The following is a 21,576-nucleotide window of genomic DNA, read 5'->3' on the forward strand; positions in this document are numbered from 1 at the left end:
CTATAGAATTGGAAGCCTTTAAGATGCTTGAATAAATAGCGCTTATCCGATTATTATGTGGTACAGGTGACAACTGCGTTACGTTGGCACCATATTTCTTATATCACAGCGTAAAGTGTACACTTCATCTTTACAGCATAAATGATTTAATGCCTGTTTTAGTTCCTAACTTGTATTTTCCTACGAAACATGGAGAGTGAGTAAAGATACTCCTGATATATCGGACTTACTCTGGATTTCTGTTTACACCAATGCTACAAATCTGCAGTAATACTAAATGGTGGAGGCAGAACGTATGCGGCTTATTTAGTTTGCGTTTAGTAACCAGAAGCCTGCTTTTACATGGATTGAAATACGACTGTATTGGTGCTATAAAATAGAGCGCGAGCGATCCAAGGGACACCAATGGGCAGAAGGCGTCCGGTAAACCTAGATGGCACAAACTGAGAACATATCAGCAAATTAATTTGAAAGTATTAGGAAGGCCAGAGTGGACATCAACTGTCAAAACTTATTTTTCACTATTTAATCATGGAGAAGGCGGATGTGATGAGCCTGCATGCTGCTATCATTAGTCAAGCTCCTAATCAAGCAATTGCAAAAGGCTCTGTATGTAAACAGATGTTCCCTAGAAAATTGTTTTTCCTAATCTCCCTCCTAGGAATGAATGGCCCACATTAACCTAAATTAAAAATATACTATTAACATGAGCCTTAGGAGGTATGCAGTATATTACACCGCCTCAAACTTATGAATTACATATCTAACGTTTATGAAATAATCGGTGTATTACACGGATGACGTGCTCCGTATAAAAGACCTTGTAACATTTACGTTTCGAGGCTTAAAACGTTGGCAATTGAATTGCAATACCTCAAACAATATTATACACCAGAGAATATTTCCTTCATTTGACGATGATATAAATGTTGGTGCAATAACGTCACCCTCACATGATAAATGTATCACAGTTAAATATCACAGTCAATCCGAGGCATTTTGTGTCGATGAAACTTGAGGACAGTTTGTAAGAGTTCAGAAATATCCGCACTGTATAAAATAAACAAACTCACGGCTGGAACCTCTGGCTGATCTGATCGGAGTAGTATGAAGAATTTATCCTATCAGCAGGTGGCACAGAATGTTCTAAGTTATCTATAGAATGGGTCTCAAACATTAATGTCAATTTATGATATTTGTTGCAGCAATAAAGAACTTTAAGCTTTAATGATGCTGCACTTTGGTCGTGTTTGGCGCGTTTGCACAATCTCCTGGTCCACTGCGGAATCGTGTGTGAATGGGAATATATCATCGACATCTTATTCCACCCTCATTTATAATCGTTTTATACGGAAATCAGCCATTACCAGCCAATAAGTACAGCATATTTTAGAACATTTTATTAGCCTTATTTTAAAGAAACATAAAATGGGCTTAATTACTTTAAAGGTAAAGAATAACACTTTGGTGCAATTTAAAATGTTAACACATTGATTAAAACCATTTCAATCAAAACCAAAATCGATTGCAATTGATATCCAAAGTTTAAAACGCATAATATGTCATTTGTGGTTGTAGTTGAATTCGTTTACCTGTATAATGGCTGACTGACGGACATCTATAGGATATGTTGAGTTAAAGATACGGCGAAAAGAACAGAGATTCCAGAGTTTAGTCACTCAGGTACTGCTAGAAAACTAGATTCACGTTTTTTTTTAACTTCGATCAAACTTGCACTTTAGATTTGGACTTGTGAACTTTTTTTCAGTTTTTGAACCAATGATGTCAAATATTTCTTATTGTTGAGAGTGGCATGATCATGAACGAGTTAACAGCAAACTGGTTATGAAGAGCACTATTTACAGCAAGAGATTACCAGCTATAAGCAGCGGGTTTTCAGCTTTATCTGCCATGTAAATCTGCCGACATTTCAGAGAGATTGTATTTGTTTATAATTAAATCGAAACCTTGACCTTTACCGACCAAAATGTAATTGCTTATGTGTAATTGTTAAAACTTAAGTTTATTGGTTCAACAGAAATAGAGGACGCAGCTTTCAACGTCTGTAACGCATTAAATGGGTCCCATTTAGAGTTTTCCAATACTGTCAGCTGCCTCTGCTTCAGGGGGAAAACCCCCTAGAAACTGTTTTGTTTGGTAACAAATTATGTACAAATAAAACTCAAACACTCATAGGCACAATATACACAGCGCAAGGTTGGAGCATTGTGTGAAACTTATTCGCGTAAATGATCAACGACAATCTTTTTCGACATGAGACACTTAAAAGTTCACTTTTTATTGAGGATTCATAGGTGACCCTGGAATAAATAAACAGAAATGTATCTTCCCACAAACAGCAGCTGCATCAAACTTCAGATTTATGCAGAAAGTTGCACTGAAAATAATTTTGAGCTCCTAAAGAATTCGTTTCCTTTTAGAGTACAAATAACAACGATCTCTGAGCCAAAGAAAGGTTTTTCAGCAAAATACCTGAAGCTCAAGCAGCCAGATTGTGGTGTTTGGGGTAATAAATAAACATCCATAAAACACCAGAGAGTCAGTTTCACTAACTGGTGCACGTTTATCAGCCCTTTTAGAGTTTCTAACTGGCTTCAGAGAACATCATTTACAACATGGCCGTTCTGTATAAGCTTGCTATTTAAAAAAAGATTTCAGTAGACTTTACAGCTCAAATGAAATGCCAAATTACTCAATGAAAATAAAACCAAATATTTGAAATGCAGCACTGGCAAGCCTCAACATTCCGACTTTTATATATTTTTCTATAATTGTAAAAAGTGAAGCAGTTTAATGAAAATTACAATCCAAGTACTTTTAAAAAAAAATGAACCTGGTGATCAATTTGTTCAACTTCCAATGTAAACCTGTAGATTCCGGCTCTGCCTCATTATAATTCTGCATACATGATTTGTTTTTAAAATCCAGTCCACAAGAAGAAAAAAAGATGCCCGTTATCGATTCTCTTCCGTTCTTCCTTTCTGGGCTACAGTATTTGAAAACTGATTAAAAATCAATGCAAAAGCAAATCAGTCCCATACGATGTAAAGTAACATTAAAACCAAATCCAGTATTAATGAGAAAAAGTTGTAACAATCCTGCTACCTTTGTAACAATTTGGTGTTTTTTCCCCCCTCGGTACAGAAGAAGATTAATTCTTCCCAGCTCTATTGGCTAAAGATTAAATTTCACTGATACAAAGAAAACAATTACACTCAGCCATTTTTTACAAAATACAATTTCATAAAAACAACGAATTCAGCTAAATACACGGATGAAAGACATTAGGACAATTAAATGCTGTCAACATAAAACGTTACACAGTTTACAACCCTACATATGACATTTTATATCATTCAAATTCCATCGCATATGTTTTATTAAAATATGACAATAAAAGTTTTCTATATGCTGTGGGATCACTTTTCGTGCATCTCACTGAAGCACACATTTATCTTCTTTCTTGACAATTTTGCCTTTGTTTTGTTCGAGAGTTCGTTCCAAATGTTCATCTTCTTCTTCTGCCCTATAAAGATACACATATTGTCTCAGCAAATCGGCACACCAATTACACGGGACAGGCTGGATCATTTTTATATCTGGTTATTATATTAATTAAGAATCTAACAATCAACGCCATCAAACTATATTTCAAAATTCAGAAACAATAACATGAAACTTGATATAACTGTAAATACCGGTACACAGTCCGTCAGTACACTTAAACAATGAGAAGTTTTAAGCCAGTACAGAGATGGAAAAGTTTTCTTCCCCAATGGGATACTCACTGTTTCTCCTGGGCATCCAAATCTCGGACAAGTGCATCCCGCTTGTTAACCAGAATAACTAGTTCATCGAGCAAAAGCTGTTCACGTCGTTTCTGTGCCTCTGTTTTCTGCCAGTCTGAAAAAAAAGTATAAAGTAAATTTATTTTCTGTTTGCTAGAACGACTTTGTTTTGCTTTCTGCTTAAACTCTCAGTATCATCCTAATCCCCAAGTGTAAACCATATAATATTTAGAAATGACAGGTTTAAAAGTTGAAAACATTAAATATACATTGGATAGTTGGAAAGCTAAAAGTATCAAGCTTACATTGGCAATATGTGTATCTGCCATCTAGTTCCAACAAGGTGGAACTGGGCATTTTCATACATTCGAACTTTCCAAGTTGATTCAATCGATTATTTCACGAGTTTTGCGTTTATACACAACAAATACCCTTCATTAACAGGGTTTTTTGTATCACAGCAAGCTTATTACATGACCCATTCTCGCTACAGGTTAGAATGACCACGTTAGGGAGAGCGCGATGCAATGTATATTTGGACTTTATTCGGCCATAATGCAGCCCAATCATTTTCAGCTTTCCGCGTTTTTTGAGCTGATATTGCGCCATTATTACATGCTTCAGAAAGCGGCACACGGGGACTTATTTATTTATTTCTGGTACAAACGGCATTAGTATCTTTTGGTGTGTGCGACAGGTGACATTTTGATCCCAAAACACCAAATACATACTAAACATACAATCCCTTAAAGGTAAACAAACTCTCTGCTTATTACAGAGCATTGCACGCACTGTGTATAAACTGACAACTGTAAATCTCCAGCTCAGTGACTTGCTACATTCTTAATCATGGCGCATTATGACAGTAATCAATTTGTGTTTCTATACTTTATAACCACTTTACCAAAGAATGAGTTATCGGGTAGGGTCAAATGTGATCAATAGTATTCTACAGATTTACCACTCCGGCAGATCAAGAATAAACTAAATTGGTAAACGTGTGGCGTCAGATATAAATAAAATCCACTGCGTAAAGAATACAATTCGGATTTCAGCAAATTCTTAGCGAACGCCTTTTTAAAAAAAAGTTCAAAATCGCTTTAAGTAACTTTTAACATTCATATTTTGTGTAACGTAACAAAGCACACATTACCTTTAAATAAGTGAGTATGGGTTGCATCTACTTAGGGGTAAACAGAAAACCATCACATTAAGACAGGTATATAATAAATTAGCAGTTCTTAACGTAGATTTTGATGAATTTAGCCAACTGGTATTTCCAGTTCAATTGACCGAATAGCTGCAGATTCTCAGTTTAAAACAAACTGTTATGGTTTAATTTTAATCTAGAAATTTAAATATATGCGTTTTAACAATTCGCCGTTCCTCTTAATTTCTGGAAAAGGCGACTGTCGGATTGCCCAGACGGCCTTGTCCGCAGGTTGTGAGAGGGGAGGGTTTGAAAGGTGAACCAGTGGGGCCTCGCCGACCCGCACCAGCAGCTTGTCGCTGTCAATCAGCGGGCGGGCGGCTCCGCCCAGCTCATTAAGAAAGTAAACAATGAAAAAGGACGAGTAGTTGCTGACAGAGATACCTGAACAAACCATAGTCGGGGGAAATCGGACACCAGCTTTAATATCCAAAGTAACGAAACAACCCCTCTCTCTACTTCCAACACAGTGCAATCTGTTTATCCCCCACCACTGCCCTAGGCTTTCACGTTAAACTCACACGGCTGTTGCATTCAGATAAATCCAACAATGCACATCAACCGTTACCATGTGAATCTTCATAAGCAACACAAGAATGTGTCATTACAAACAGCACCAACCCCCTCCCATGCAAAATTCGCTGAAGACAACAAACAGGCTCAGCAGCGTTGTACATGCGGGAGATTCTCGAGAGGCCGATGGTTTATACATTATACACTAAGGATTTACAAGTTCAGAATTTAGATACATGTCCCCACAAACCTGTCAGCATAACTAGAATAGAGTCAGGCAGCATTTTCCATATAGATTCATTAAAACATTCCCGATACCTTAACATGTTTGGGTAAATCAAATTTTGAATTAAAACAAAGCCCCATTATATTAAGGGTCTAACATACATTTAGAGTGGTAAATACAGTATTAATATAGCAGAAAACTGCCAAAAGTAGTGATTTACAGAGAAACCACAGAATATTGCCAGACCTCTTAAGCTATAAGCCTGGCACAGGACGTGACTTACTCATAAATCACCATTCCTTCTGTGCCCCAGTTTACTGCACTGCAGTACCCATCACCTTGTAACCAGTAACGTGAGCAGGCAGTAGCAGTATCACTGGCTACCCCCATGGCTGTTGATGGGGAGAAGGACTGAGCACTGTACTTGTATGTACTATATAGGCAGCTTTGCTCATTGGAGTTATCTGACTACCAGCAACATTTCCGATGACAAGAAAGTACTCAACAACCCCAAAGAATCCAAGTATTTTCTCACATATAGAATAAGATTGCATGATCAATTCATAACCTATGTAATTTTGTGCATGAAAACAATAGAGAGCGAATGGGATAGTCAACTCAGTAAAAGTGGAAAGACAGTGCAGCAAACTGCATAACTTTTTTTTCAAAAAAAGCTTTAAAAGCTTATTGTAAAAGGTGCAACTCCCCCTCCCTTTGCATAGGATAAAGGCATTGCTCAGGGTTACACCAGGTCATATAGACTAGAATGTCCCAGGCTACATTCCAACTCTATACTGAGTTAGCTATACAGTGCTGGGTTGTTATAATTGTTGTCAGCAGCCCTGGGCTAGGAAGGGGAAAAATACAATTGGCCAAGGTGCTCAGTCTTGGTCGCCATCAGGTGACCCTTACTGACTAGTAAGTGCATGTGTGTGGATATTGGGTGAGAAGGTTGGGCTTGGCTGTGTCCAATTCAAGGTTGAACACCTTGCTGCCACTCATCATCCATGCACACATGAAGTGTGGCCACCTGGGTGAGGTGCCTGTAGAACTATAAACCAACAAGAGTTATCCATGAGATGGGAGAAAAGTGGAAAAATAAAGCTCCCTAAAGAAAAGAAACCTCATGATGCTCTTGCTACAGTTGTACTGCATCTGGGGCACGTTGCCAGTAGTGTGAAACAAAACTCTGCGAAACAGTGCTTTGACTGTCATTGCAAGGCCTATGTAATATTGCAGTTCTTTCATGGGACTACTGCAAAAGATCACACAAGATCCAGTTTGTTCATATGTCACATGCTGTATGGCTTTAAGTTTTCTATTAAAAAGCAATTTTTCTAAAACCTCACCAAGCTAAAATTACTTATAATGTGAGGGTGTTGAGAGCACAGACTAACAAAGGCCTGTCAGGTGAAATGGTCAAATGACATGTAGTTGACCTCAGACCTGGTGTTGCCAATTGAGAAAAAAATGGTTGGAAAGTGGAGGGATTGAGTTGATCTGGAAACAGAAACAATAAAACCTGTAGATGGAGAGATCAGGAGGTAAAACAATAAGATATAGGTAGAGTGGCTGGCATTTAGGATTGATGTAGGGAGGGCTGAGTGGTGGAGTAAAAAACAGTGAAAGCACAGACGCTGTAACTGGAAGAGGTTAGTTCAAAAATAAAATGTCAGGTCCAAGAAATAAATCATTTGCAAATCATGACTTCTTAGACCAAGCATGTGGTTTAATATATATGGTAATATAGGCTTCTATGAATAAATTAATACAAAGGTAGAAAGTTGCAACTATCAGTCCCCCGTATAGTTCTGTGGATAAATGCAATGTGTAACAATGAGTCATGCTGCTGGAAAGTACAGATGTGTGAACGTTAACTTTGGCTGAAATGCTCTCCATCGCTGAATTGCCTGCTGATACTCAGGGCTGGATTCTCTATTTTTTGGTGCTGTGATTTCACCGTGACCCTGGCTCATTTTCCTGGGTTGGGGCTCATCTGGCAAGCAAGGTGGCCTTTCAGCAGGATCACTGCCACCAAACAGTCTGCCACTGCCAAAGAATAGAATTTTGCTGCTGCAGCACCTGAAGAGGCAGCTGGGGATTTAAAGGGGGCAGAAGAAGCCCAATGAGGACAGCAAGATTGTTTTAGGCTCTCAATGAGACTGAGGCCTAAAATGTTGGGGGGTCGTATGGAAAAGAAAAAGAAACACTTGCATTTATATAGCGCCTTTCACGACCTCAGGATGTCGCAAAGCGCTTTACAGCCAATGAAGTACTTTTTTTTTGAAGTGTAGTCACTGTTGTAATGTAGGAAATGTGGCGGCTAGTTTGCACACAGCAAGATCCCACAAACAGTAATGAGATAATGACCAGAGAGTCTGTTTTCAGGTGTTGGTTGAGGGATAAATATTGGCCAGGACATTGGGGAGAACTCCCTGCTCTTCTTCAAAATAGTGCTGTGGGATTTTTAAATCCACCTGAGAGGGCAGACGGGACCTCGGTTTAACGTCTCATCCGAAAGATGACACCGCTGACAGTGCAGTACTCCCTCAGTACTGCACTAAAGTGTCAGCTTGGATTATGTGCTCAACTCACAACATTCTGACTCAGAGGTGACAGTGCTACTCACTGAGCCAAGGCTGACATGGAGGGAGAGGAGGCCATTACAAGGCCCTTTCCCTCCATGCAATGACTATGGGGGCTTAACCGTTGCTGCCCCAGGGCCTACTGCCAACATTCTCGTGGTTGTGGCAGAGATAGTGGAAGTAAGTAGTGGAATAGGGCAGCTTGCCAGACGCCACCTCCCTGCCAGTATTGACGTGCACTGAGCAGGGATAGGTTGGCCAGCAACCAGCTCAGAAGGCGCTATATAAATGCAAGTGGGGTAAGGATATTGTGTTCAGGATGGTACCCGATTCTGTTCCATTTTCCACTGGTATCTCACCCGATTGACAGTCCTCAGTGTCTAGGATCACACATTAAAACCACTTGAGTGAGGTACTGGAAGGCAGTCAGAATTTTTGGAACTGTACCCCAGCATGAATTACTATTTTAAAGAGGAAAGGAAATATACTTAAAGAAAACATGAAATTATTGCCATACAAGAAAAACTGATTTGACTGGGATGAATACTATGAGGGTTGAAAATACTTTTAAAGCAAGTTACTTTCCTGGCTACAAAGCTTGTTAATAAATATTGCTTTATTTCGTGTACATTTGGGGAGAAATTCCAAATTTTAACAGTCACAAGATGCCGACTGGAGTCTTGTCACGTCACCCCCAGCCAGAAGACAGCTGCTTGACTGACGTATGCGGTGGGCCTATCAGCAGGTGGCTCACACTGTGTTGAGCACAGACTGACATCCTTTCCAGTTTTGAAAGCAAACTCCAGAGCTGAACCCACGTTCAAAAATTCACAAGCATTTGGACTTAGACTCGCCACACACATCAGTAAAGCGACTCTCCTCCAGCTTGACGGCCCAATACTGTGAATCTCCAGCAGGCTGCACTATATATGTTATTTTTCTCAAATGTAGGAAAATTAAGAGTTTTTTGAAACAAGTTTTATTTATGGGCGTGAATAGTATACATTGAAAGTCCTTTTGCCCCCAATGTATTATTTCCCTTTGACCTGGTTGCACTGGGGTCATATCATGTTAAAATACAACAAGTAAGCTGACACAATCATGTATATTTATGACTACAATATTAGAAATCCATTTGGTAAACAGAAAAATAATGCCTAATATATTCAACAAAGTTAACAGAAATCACTTCAGCACCATTTAACTGATCAGAGTAAATGTTTACCGTCTATATTCCTAGCACAAATGTAAAAATATTTGTACCTGGGAAAAAAAAAAGCGATATTCAGATTCTGCAACTTGTCAGGATTAAATGTACCTAAATTGGTCTGTTTTGGTGGCCTTGCTGGAGTCAGCATTGCCAGCAAAATAGGAGATTAGCACAAAGCATATCGCGAAGATGATGGAGAAACTGTAAGGAAAGCAGCAAAATGAAATGTCTATAAAATATAATTTCTGGATAAAAAAATTCTGCGTGTAGGGGCTAAGTTCAAACAAAATTCAGACACTTTTCTGTTTATAGTATTTAAAGATCACCCTTTACACTAATGCCAAGATTGAAAATACATTTGCATTGGTGCAGAGAGGTTTTGCATGGTTGCGACAAGGACAAAAGTTTACCCATTAAGTAAAAAAGATACAAAGAACCAAAGTACCAGTAATGAATCTTTGCCAATTTTTGCTTCCTACCTCAGATTTTAACTATATTTTGTTGCTCAGGAGTTCATTCTAATGTCATATTTCCAATATGATTTAAAGTAATTAATCATTGTTGGGTTATTTTTGTTCAATGCTGTGTCTGTGAAAATGGGGCAATCTCTCAATCTATCCATTTCTCCAACTTCCTTATACGAAATTCAATTTTAATAAAACATATTATCCTAAATGTGATATGGCACAGTACATTTTCCAATAATACTGAATACCTTGCAGGTTAATGTAGTAGTTTGATTCATTGGCGTTTCATCACAGGGTGCGAGTCCTGATTGTGGTAACATTGTTGTGGGGAAGTGGTGAGCAGAGGTCAGGAACCTTCTTATAGGGATGAGGGACACCTCAGGAGAATTATCCATGAGTGTGTCTCCCTTGTTCTCTACTCACCTACGGCTTCCAGGGATAATAAGTCAGAGGATCTTTGCTACATTTAGCAGCAGATCATTCTTGGGGTGCCACTAAAACACTGCATGGGGTAGTCTACGGGTCAAAAGTGTGTGCAAGTGAGATTACTTCCTTGAAATCACTAATTACTCCTGAATTGAAAACATACACATATGTATAGTGTGTGTGTGAGTGTGTGAGAGAGAGAGAGAGAGAGAGAGAGAGAGAGAGAGTGAGTGAGTTATATATATATATGCACACATACATACATATATTTGGCAACAGTGATGGGTGTCAAGACAGACATCGAAGGCTATAATGCTCCAATCAGTTGGTACAACAGTCACAATGATGGATTAACTACTTTAGAGAATCATTGTATACTTATTGTGTGACTAGTGGATCTTCCTGTCATTATCTACAGCAAGTTGCAGCAAACGATGTAAGTTCAGTATACGTTATACGTAGATGCCTCCCAAAATTTTCTCCAATCTTAGAATCTGATCTCTCTTGTTTCTGGGGAAGCCCCCAGAAAATGTAACTGGGCCTGGCATTTAGCAGGGGCCAACTTTAGCATTTAAATGAAATGGAGGGGGCGTTCCTGATCTCCTGCTTCATTCTTATTCTTAGTCTGCTCATTCAGCACCTCAACAGGAGTGCCTGTTGAAAGCTGGTGCAAGTGCCTGCCCCCAGACTCCAGCGGACCAGAAGTTCTGTAAGCGTTGCAAGGCCAGGCTGAAGACAATTCAAATTTATCTTAAAACTCCCCCGGGATGATTGGAGGCACTAGGAGCCTTCTGGCTGCTGTTTTCCAGGCCTCCAACATTTTGAGGTTGCAGGGCCCAGCCAATGGGATGGCCTGTAGCTGGAATCCCCCAGCCCATGCAAAAAACAGGGGCATTGCCTGCCCTTCAGCGCAGTGCCCCTCAAGGTGACCGCAGCTGCTGGGCGTCTAACAGGTGCTCCTAGAGGAAAATCGCCCCTATATATTGAGAGAGAGAGAGAGAGAGAGAGAGTGAACATATTGCTGTATTGTTTTTTGATTGATTCTTGGGAAATTTGAGGCAATCAAAAAAGTGCGACAGATCTCATATTTATGAATTTCAAATTAAGTCATCTATTGACTATTCAAAATATGACTCAAATGATGCGGTTACTGATATAAAAACAAGAAATGCTGAGCAGGTCAGGCAGCATCTGTGGAGCGAGAAACAGAGTTAACGTTTCTGGTTGATGACCTCTCGTCAGAACTTTAATAAAGGTGTCACTGTTTTTAAGCAAGTACACAGCCAGGCAAAGAGGGGAGAGGGTGGAAGAAGGGGAGGGGAGGAAAGAACAAAAGGGAAGGTCTGTGATGGGGTGGAGGGCAGAAGTGATTAAATGACAAAAGGGATGATGGTACAAGGTAATGGGACAAGTGAAGAAACAAAAGATGGGTCTAGAGGAGGTGTAAATGGCAACAGCAGAACCATTACCAGCACCTGCTGTCTGAGAAGATGGGAGCAGTGGTTATGATCTGAAGTTATTGAAATCAATGTTGAGTCCGGAAGATTGTAAAATGCCTAATCAAAAGATGAGGTGTTGTTCCTCGAGCTTCCGTTGAGCTTCACTGGAACAATGTAGGAGGCCGAGGACAGAGTGGGAGTGGGACGGAGAATTAAAATGGTAAGCGATCAGAAGCTCAGGGTCATGCTTGCGGACTGAACGGATGTGTTCAGCAAAGCAATTACCCAATCTGCGTTTGGTCTCCCCAATGCAGAGGAGATTGCATTGTGAGCAGCGAATACAGTATACTAAATTGAAAGAAGTTCACTAGAGAAGAGGGTGCTGCCATTCTGGCAGTAAAGGAGGTGGTAGTAGAGATATTGGATAGGATAAAAATAGATAAAGAGGATGTACTTAAAAGATTGACAGTACTCAAAGTAGAAAAATCACCTGGTCCAGATGGGATGTATCCTAGGTTTCTGAGGGAAGTAAGGGTGGAAATTGCGGAGGCTCTGGCCACAATCTTCCAATCCTCCTTAGATATGGGGATGGTGCTGGAGGACTGGAGGATTGCAAATGTTACACCCCTGTTCAAAAAAGTGGAGGAGTATAAACCCGGCAATTACAGGCCAGTCAGCCTAACGCCGGTGGTGGGTAAACTTTTAGAGACAATAATCCTGGACAAAATTAATTGGCACTTGGAAAAGTCTGGGCTAATAAATGAAAGTCAGCACGGATTTGTTAAAGGAAAATCATGTTTGACTAACTTGATTGAGTTCTTTGATGAAGTAATGGAGAGGGTTGATGAGGGTAGTACAGTTGATGTTGTGTATATGGACTTTCAAAAGGCATTTGATAAAGTACCACATAATAGACTTGTTAGCAAAATTGAAGTCCATGGGATTAAAGGGACAGTGGCAACGTGGACACAAAATTGGCTAAGGAACAGAAAGCAGAGAGTAGTGGTGAACAGTTGTTTTTCAGACTGGAGGGACGTATACAGTGGTGTTCCCCAGGGGTCAGTATTAGGACCACTGCTCTTTTTGATATATATTAATGACCTGGACTTGGGTATAGAGGATATAATTTCAAAGTTTGCAGGATAACACGAAACTCAGAAATGTAGTAAACAATGTTTCCAATGGCAGACAGGTCGGTAACGAGAGGACACAGATTTAAGGTGATCAGCAAAAAAGCCAGAGGCAACAAGAGGAAACATTTTTTTACACAGCGATTTGTAATGGTCTGGAATGCACTGCCTGAAAGGTCGGTGGAAGCAGGTTCAATAGTAACTTTCAAAAGGGAATTGGATAAATACTTGAAGGGAAAAAAAATATAGGGCTATGAAAAATATAGAGCATGAAAGAGCAAGTAACAGACTTCAGGAGAACATAGACATGCTGGTGAAATGGGCAGACACATGGCAGATGAAATATGACGCAGAGAAGTGTGAAGTGATGCATTTTGGTAGGAAGAATGAGGAGAGGCAATATAAACTAAAGGGTACAATTCTAAAGGGGGTGCAGGAACAGAGAGACCTGGGGGTGTATGTGCACAAATCATTGAAGGTGGCAGGACAAGTTGAGGAGGCTGTTAAAAAAGCATATGGGATCCTGGGCTTTATTAATAGAGTGATGTGGAGATGCCGGTGATGGACTGGGGTTAACAATTGTAAACAATTTTACAACACCAAGTTATAGTCCAACGATTTTATTTTTAATCCCACAAGCTTTCGGGGGCTTTCCCCTTCCTCAGGCGGTGTGGAGATCCATCTGCCATCTCCACACCGCCTGAGGAAGGGGAAAGCCCCCGAAAGCTTGTGGGATTAAAAATAAAATCGTTGGACTATAACTTGGTGTTGTAAAATTGTTTACATTTATTAATAGAGGCACAGAGTACAAAAGCAACAAAGTTATGCTAAACCTTTATAAAACACTGGTTAAGCCTCAGCTGGAGTATTGTGTCCAATTCTGGGCACCACACTTTAGGAAGGATGTCAAAGCCTTAGAGAGGGTGCAGAAGAGATTTACTAGAATGGTACCAGGGATGAGGGACTTCAGTTACATGGAGAGACTGGAGAAGCTGGGATTGTTCTTCTTAAAGCAGAGAAGGTTAAGGGGAGATTTGATAGAGGTGTTCAAAATCATGAACGTTTTTCACAGAGTAAACAAGGAGAAACTGTTTCCAATGGCAGATGGATCGGTAACCAGAGGCGCAGATTTAAGGCAAAAGAGCCAGAGGCGACATGAGGAAACATTTTTTTTTACCAGCGATTTGTAATGGTCTAGAATGCACTGCCTGAAAGGGCGGTGGAAGCAGATTCAATAATAACTTTCAGAAGAGGGGGATGACTTATCAGGGGAAGGCAGCAGCAGCCAACTTCCTGGCACCAGGGGTAGCTCTGCTGCACAGGCTGGGAGGAAAAAGAGTGGAAGAGCTATAGTGGTAGGGGATTCTATCGTAAGGGGAACAGACAGGCGTTTCTGTGGCCGTAAACGTGACTCCAGGATGGTTTGTTGCCTCCCTGGTGCCAGGGTCATGGATGTCACTGAGCGGCTACAGGGCATTCTCAAGGGGGAGGGTGAGCAGACAGAGGTCATGGTCCACATTGGGACCAACGACATAGGTAGGAAGGGAGATGAGGTCCTGCATCAAGAATTTAGGGAGCTAGGTAGCAGATTAAAGAGCAGGACCTCAAAGGTTGTAATCTCTGGATTACTCCCAGTGCCACGGGCTAGTGAGTATAGAAATAGGAGGATAGAACAGATGAATGCGTGGCTAAAGAGTTGGTGCAGGAGGGAGGGTTTCAGTTTCCTGGATCACTGGGCCTGCTTCTGGGGAAGGTGGGACTTGTACAAGTCGGACGGGTTGCACCTGAACCAGAGCGGGACAAATATCCTTGCGGGGAGGTTTGCTAGCACTGTTGGGGGGGGGTTTAAACTAACTTGGCAGGGGGATGGGATACAGAGTGGAGCTACAATAGGGGGTGATGTGCAGCCAAATATAGAGAAAAAAACAAGTCAGCTTGGAAGACAGGGCAAATATGTGAGGGCAAGGCTGGATGGCATCTATTTTAATGCAAGGAGTCTTGCGAATAAGGTGGATGAACTGAAGGTGTTGATAAACACATGGGAGTATGATATTGTTGCTGTCACAGAGACATGGTTGAGGGAGGGGCAAGACTGGCAGCTCAATATTCCGGGGTACAGAATCTTCAGGCGAGACAGAGGGGGAGGTATAAGAGGAGGGGGGGTCGCAATATTAATTAAAGAATCAATTACTGCCATAAGGAGGGATGATATATTAGCAGGTTCCTCTAATGAGGCCATATGGGTGGAGCTTAAAAACAAAAAGGGGGCAAGCACTTTGATGGGAGTGTACTATAGGCCCCCAAACAGTCAGGGGGAGATAGAGGAACAGATATGTAGGCAAATCTCAGAAAATTGTGCAAATAATAGGGTAATAATAGTGGGGGATTTCAACTTCCCCAATATTAACTGGGATACTCAGAGTGTAAAAGGCTTAGAGGGTACAAAATTCTTAACGTGCATCCAGGAGAGCTTTTTGAGCCAGCATGTAGAAAGTCCTACAAGAGAGGGGGCGGTACTGGACCTAATTCTAGGGAATGTGGCCGGCCAAGTGGAAGAAGTGCTAGTAGGTGAGCACTTTGGTGAGAGTGACCATAATTCGGTGAGATTTAAGGTGGTCATGGAAAAGGACAGGGAGGGGCCGGAAATAAAGGTTCTAAATTGGGGGAAGGCCGATTTTAATAGGATAAGGCAGGATCTGGCCAAAATGGACTGGGATCAACTGCTTGTACGAAAATACGCATCGGAGCAATGGGAGTCTTTCAGAAGGGAGACTGAGACCATACAATGGCAACATGTTCCCGTAAAGGTCAAGGGTGGTTCCAAGAACTCCAGGGAACCTTGGATGTCAGGGGATATACGAGAATGGATTAGGAAAAAAAGGAGGGCTTTTGGCAGATACAAAAGGCTAAAGACGGAGGAAGCCCTAGAGGAGTACAAAAAGTGCAGGGGGATACTTAAAAAAGAAATTAGGAGATCAAGGAGGGGCCATGAAATAACACTGGCGAGCAAAATAAAGGAAAATCCTAAGATGTTTTATAAGTATATTAAGGGTAAGAGGATGACTAGGGAAAAAATAGGGCCCATTAGGGACAAAAATGGCAATCTGTGTGTGGAGCCGGCAGATGTAGGAGGGGTTCTAAATGAATTTTTTGCATCTGTTTTCACTATGGAGAAGGACGATGTAGACATAGAAATACGGCAGGGGGACTGTGATATACTCGAACATATTAACATCGAGCGGGAGGAGGTATTGGCGGTTTTAGCAGGCCTAAAAATGGATAAATCCCCAGGCCCGGACGAAATGTATCCCAGGCTACTGTGTGAGGCAAAGGAGGAGATTGCGGGGGCTCTGACACATATATTCAGAACCTCTCTGGCCACAGGGAATGTGCCAGAGGACTGGAGAACCGCTAATGTAATACCATTATTCAAGAAGGGGAGTAGGGAAAAACCGGGGAACTACAGGCCAGTGAGCCTAACATCAGTGGTAGGAAAATTATTGGAAAAAATTCTGAAGGACAAAATTAGTCTCCACTTGGAGAAGCAAGGATTAATCAGGGATAGTCAACATGGCTTTGTCAAGGGAAGATCATGTCTGACTAATTTGATTGAATTTTTTGAGGGGGTGACTCGGCGTGTGGATGAGGGTAACGCAGTGGATGTGGTATACATGGATTTCAGTAAGGCCTTCGATAAAGTCCCCCACAGGAGACTGGTCAAGAAGGTACGAGCCCATGGAATCCAGGGTGCCTTGGCACTTTGGATACAAAACTGGCTTAGTGGCAGAAGGCAGAGGGTGATGGTCGAAGGTTGTTTTTGTGACTGGAAGCCTGTGGCCAGTGGGGTACCACAGGGATCGGTGCTGGGTCCCTTGCTGTTTGTGGTCTACATTAATGACTTGGATATGAATGTAAAAGGTATGATCAGTAAGTTCGCTGATGATACAAAAATTGGTAGGGTGGTAAATAGCGAGGAGGATAGCCTCAGTCTGCAGGACGATATAGATGGGTTGGTCAGATGGGCGGAACAGTGGCAAATGGAATTTAACCCAGAAAAGTGCGAGGTGATGCACTTTGGAGGGACTAACAAGGCAAGGGAATACACAATGAATGGGAGGACCCTAGGCAAGACAGAGGGTCAGAGGGATCTTGGTGTGCAAGTTCACAGATCCCTGAAGGCGGCGGAACAGGTAGATAAGGTGGTAAAGAAGGCATATGGGATACTTGCCTTTATTAGCCGAGGCATAGAATATAAGAGCAAGGAGGTTATGATGGAGCTGTATAAAACACTGGTTAGGCCACAGCTGGAGTACTGTGTGCAGTTCTGGTCGCCACACTACAGGAAGGATGTGATCGCTTTGGAGAGGGTGCAGAGGAGATTCACCAGGATGTTACCAGGGCTGGAGCGCTTCAGCTATGAAGAGAGACTGGGAAGATTGGGTTTGTTTTCCTTGGAGCAGAGGAGGCTGAGGGGGGACATGATTGAGGTGTACAAAATTATGAGGGGCACAGATAGGATGGATACTAAGGAGCTTTTTCCCTTCGTTGAGGGTTCTATAACAAGGGGACATAGATTCAAGGTAAAAGGCGGGAGGTTTGGAGGGGATTTGAGAAAGAACTTTTTCACCCAGAGGGTGGTTGGAGTCTGGAACTCACTGCCTGAAAGGGTTGTGGAGGCAGGAACCCTCACAACATTCAAGAAGCATTTGGATGAGCACTTGAAATGCCATAGCATACAAGGCTACGGACCAAATGCTGGAATATGGGATTAGAGTAGACAGGGCTGATGGCCGGCGTGGACACGATGGGCCGAAGGGCCTCTATCCGTGCTGTATAACTCTATGACTCTATGAGAAGGGAATTGGATAAAAACTTGAAGGGAAAAAAATTATAGGGCTATGGGGAAAGAGCAGAGGAATAGGACTAATTGGATAGCTCTTTCAAACAGCCGGCATAGGCACGATGGGCCGAATAGCCTCCTCCTGTGCAGTATCTACTATGACACTATGAAGTACAAGTAAATCATTGTTTCACCTAGAAGGAGTGTTTGGGGCATTGGGTGGTGGGAAGGGAGGAGGTGAAGGGGCAGGTGTTGCATCTCCTGCTCTCGCACGGGAAGGTGCCGTGGGGAGGAGAGCGGATATTGGAGGTGAGGTGAGAAGAGTGGACCAGGGTGTCGCGGAGGGAATGGTCCCTTCGGAAGAACTGGTATATTTAATTTGTGCAATAAATCACCACAACTCACTTGGGCAAGATGTGGCATCACATATTGTGAAATTATGGCTAACATTTTACACTTTTCTACTTTGATAGGAATTAGTTGGAATGAGAGAACATAGTGTATATGTTTTATAAATAATTGAAAATATTTACCAGTTGTTTTAAAAACTTAATCTTGAACCTTGCAATATAAATCCTTGTTCAGCATTTATACAGCATTTATATTTCTAGTTTTAATAGTGTTAAATCCATATCCTTATATATATATACTCCACAAAGCAACCCACTGGATTTGAAGGGTTTTCACTGTATTTTTGTCCTTTGACATTGTTGACCATATCACCCTCCTCCAACATCCGTTTTCTACAGACTACCTGCACAGCACTGCTCTATCCGCTCAAAACCGCGTCAACACAGGTATTACATTGATTTAAACATTTTCGCTTTCTGCCCTAATGAGTTGACTTCAGAATTCTAGTCGTTGCTTTAAACTCCCTCCATAGCTTTGCTCCACTCTATCATAGTAATTTCTTCCAGACTTGCACTCCCACATGCACCCTCTACTCTTCCATCACTGGGCTTTTTCTGTGCCCTGCTCCCTTAGCTTCACTATCGGTGACTGCTTGTTCAGCCACTATACCCCTGTCCTCTGGAACATCGTGCCTAGTTTCTTTCACCTTGTGATCTCCCTCTCTGTTTTCAAAAACCACCTCTTCTCTTTGTGTCTTTGGCCTGCCAAAATAATACTCTCCATTTCCTTTTCCTTCCTTCCCGGTTGGTGTCCACTGTTGTTTCTCTCCTTGTTGTAAAGCATGCACATTACCGCACATGACGAGTGCTACAGAAATGTAAGTTTTTGTTCTCATTACCTTTAATATAGTTTTGAAACTGAATCTATTATTTATTCTTTCTTGCAATTTTTCTCCTTCCCTTCCTCGTGAATGCAGTGATTCAAGCTGGGATACAGTTCCACATGCAATGAGTTCCTCTGATATTTCAGCCAATGAACCATTTTTCATATGCGAATTTAGACAGTGAGCATCAAGGGGCTATTTGACAAAGGGGGAGAGGAGATCACAGCCAAGACTAACCCAGTCCTCATCTACATATGTACACTTCCACAAAAATTAACACCAGGAAGCCTGGTTGACTGTAGCCTCCCTAGCCCAGGAATGCTGAGCCAAATTATAACTAAAAACCCCACTCTTATCCTGATTGAGGTTGGCTAACACAGCACAGAGCAGGGATCAAACTTGAGACCTTTCTGGCCTGTATGAGTCCGTGCCACAACACACAGTTCATTTGCACATTGAACTGGAAGTGAGGAGCGTCTCTGAGCCAAATTTGTTTATATAAATCATTACAAATTGAATATTTTGGTTGAAGAGAACAGAAAAAGAACAGTATTAAACCTATTCACATTTTAAAGGTACTTTAATCAAAATGGTTAGATGAAGAAAAAAAGCCCTTCATAATGGGGGAAGGGAGTGAACAGCAAATTAACAGGCGACTGACCACAGCAATTATCACCCACTGAGAATGGTTGAAGCCTCTCCACTTGCTACATCTGTGCTACACTATGTTGCCCATAATCAAAGGCCTGTGGTTACTATGCTCCAATTTCTTTGTACAACTATACTAACAAGCGTGACACTGCAGAGTTTTGTTTAAACAGCCTGATCCACTGGTTTCCCAGTTCCCTGCAACCTCTGTGAATCTACCCATACACCAAAGGAATCTATATTAGTGAGTCACAACTTTTGGTTATGAAACTTTCCACTATTTTATAAGTTTAAGGACATGTTGTTTTGTCAAAAAGGTATATTGCATACTTGAGGTCAGGCATAGTTTTTGACCATCTTAATAGTCAAATGAAAGTTGAAACGCTGAGGGTTCATTCTCGTGAAGGGGATGCACAATAAACATTAGCAATATTCTCTGGCGAACCTCGAATAATACCATAACAATAATTTCTAATTTTCAAAAATGTGAACAGATTGAGGCCACAGTATAATTTACAAGAAATTCACATCATGGTCTTACTACTTCATAGTAGCTTTTTCTTTGAAAATCTGTTACAACTATAGAGAATTAAATGAATCTTCCTGCAAGAAACTGGTTTTGTGGATGTTCGGGGAGGACAGCTTCAGGCTTGGTTGAATGATCTCCTATGATAGGATATCCAACCAACATTCACTGTCTAAACTCACAGATGGGGGACATGGACAAGGTACAGAGGGTGGCTGGCACTCATGGAAATATACCCTTGCATAAGTCAGTGCCTTCAGTCGAGGAGGGCAGAAAATTTGAGGGACAGACATCAAAAAAAGTGTAATTGGAACTGCATGCTCAGCATAAAATTCAACTTTTGTAGTGAGGCAAGTACAAACATATGAAATTGACAGGCAGGAAAAGACCAGCCGGTCCATCAAGCCTGCCCCACACCATGATGGCCGGAACATCATGACTAAACACTCCCTCCCTCACCACCCACCACCCCTTCCGCCGTGCAGCGAGTAATCAAACCTAATTGAAGAACGTTTCAATCAGAAAATGTTTTGATGCTTATGTGAGTAAATGTAACTTCCTTACCCTAATGACTTCTATTACAAAAACATTTTAAACATTTCAATGCAAAAAAATCCATTAACTTCATTCTTTGCTGCTTACATACTTGGGACAAGAGCAGCTGGTCTAATCCATATATTTCATTGTCCTACAATATGAATTCATACTTGAATGCTCAGCATCAAATATAGAGGAAAGAGGCCAGCTACCAATAAAAATTAATACTTTCATCAAAAATTACAACCCCAGCAGCATACAATCTCGGGATTTAAAACTTTTATCTCCAATTTAAACAGAAAAAATAAAATGCTTACCATCATGAATAAGTAGATACATATTAGATATATAATTCTTAAATTTTGCTCTCTGATAAAGTAACAAGGGGAATTAATTCACACAATGCACTTACTCAAATAATCATTTTAAGGCTGCTTTTTAATTGATAAATTATAACCAAAGACTTTTAGATTAAAAATCAAATATTGTTTAATACAATATTGTAGACTAAAAGCTAGTTATTGGCTATATACTACCTTATACTAAGTTAAAGTACAAACATATGGATGTTGTACTTATAAAATTGTTGTTTCAATGAATTAGGCTGTAAATTTCTGAAAATTAACATTTTGTTGTGAATGATGCACTGGGGATTGCAATCTGGTCTTATCTTCAGTCCCAGTCAACTAGCGTTCCAGAAAGTGTTTGCAGCATCATCAGAGCGTCCATTTGATAGGATTCTACTGCTGGACCTAATCAATCTCTGGAATACTGTG

At 41.1% G+C, this 21,576-nt stretch overlaps 1 protein-coding gene across 3 annotated transcripts in view; it reads right to left on the reverse strand.

Annotated features, from left to right (window-relative positions):
- Positions 1–2,265: 2,265 nt before the first annotated feature.
- ehbp1 (EH domain binding protein 1) overlaps positions 2,266–21,576 on the reverse strand; it is a 377,463-nt gene continuing 358,152 nt past the window's right edge. For all 3 annotated transcript variants that reach the window (XM_067989531.1, XM_067989529.1, XM_067989530.1), the window contains 2 exons: positions 3,810–3,924; positions 2,266–3,547 (listed from right to left, as the gene is read on the reverse strand). In XM_067989531.1, coding sequence (XP_067845632.1) covers positions 3,457–3,547; positions 3,810–3,924 — 206 coding nt within the window. In that variant the 3' untranslated portion in view covers positions 2,266–3,456. The remainder of the gene's footprint in view (positions 3,548–3,809; positions 3,925–21,576) is intronic.

This window comes from Heptranchias perlo, chromosome 8 (genome assembly GCF_035084215.1).
Source record: "Heptranchias perlo isolate sHepPer1 chromosome 8, sHepPer1.hap1, whole genome shotgun sequence".
Taxonomy (NCBI): Eukaryota; Metazoa; Chordata; class Chondrichthyes; order Hexanchiformes; family Hexanchidae; genus Heptranchias; species Heptranchias perlo.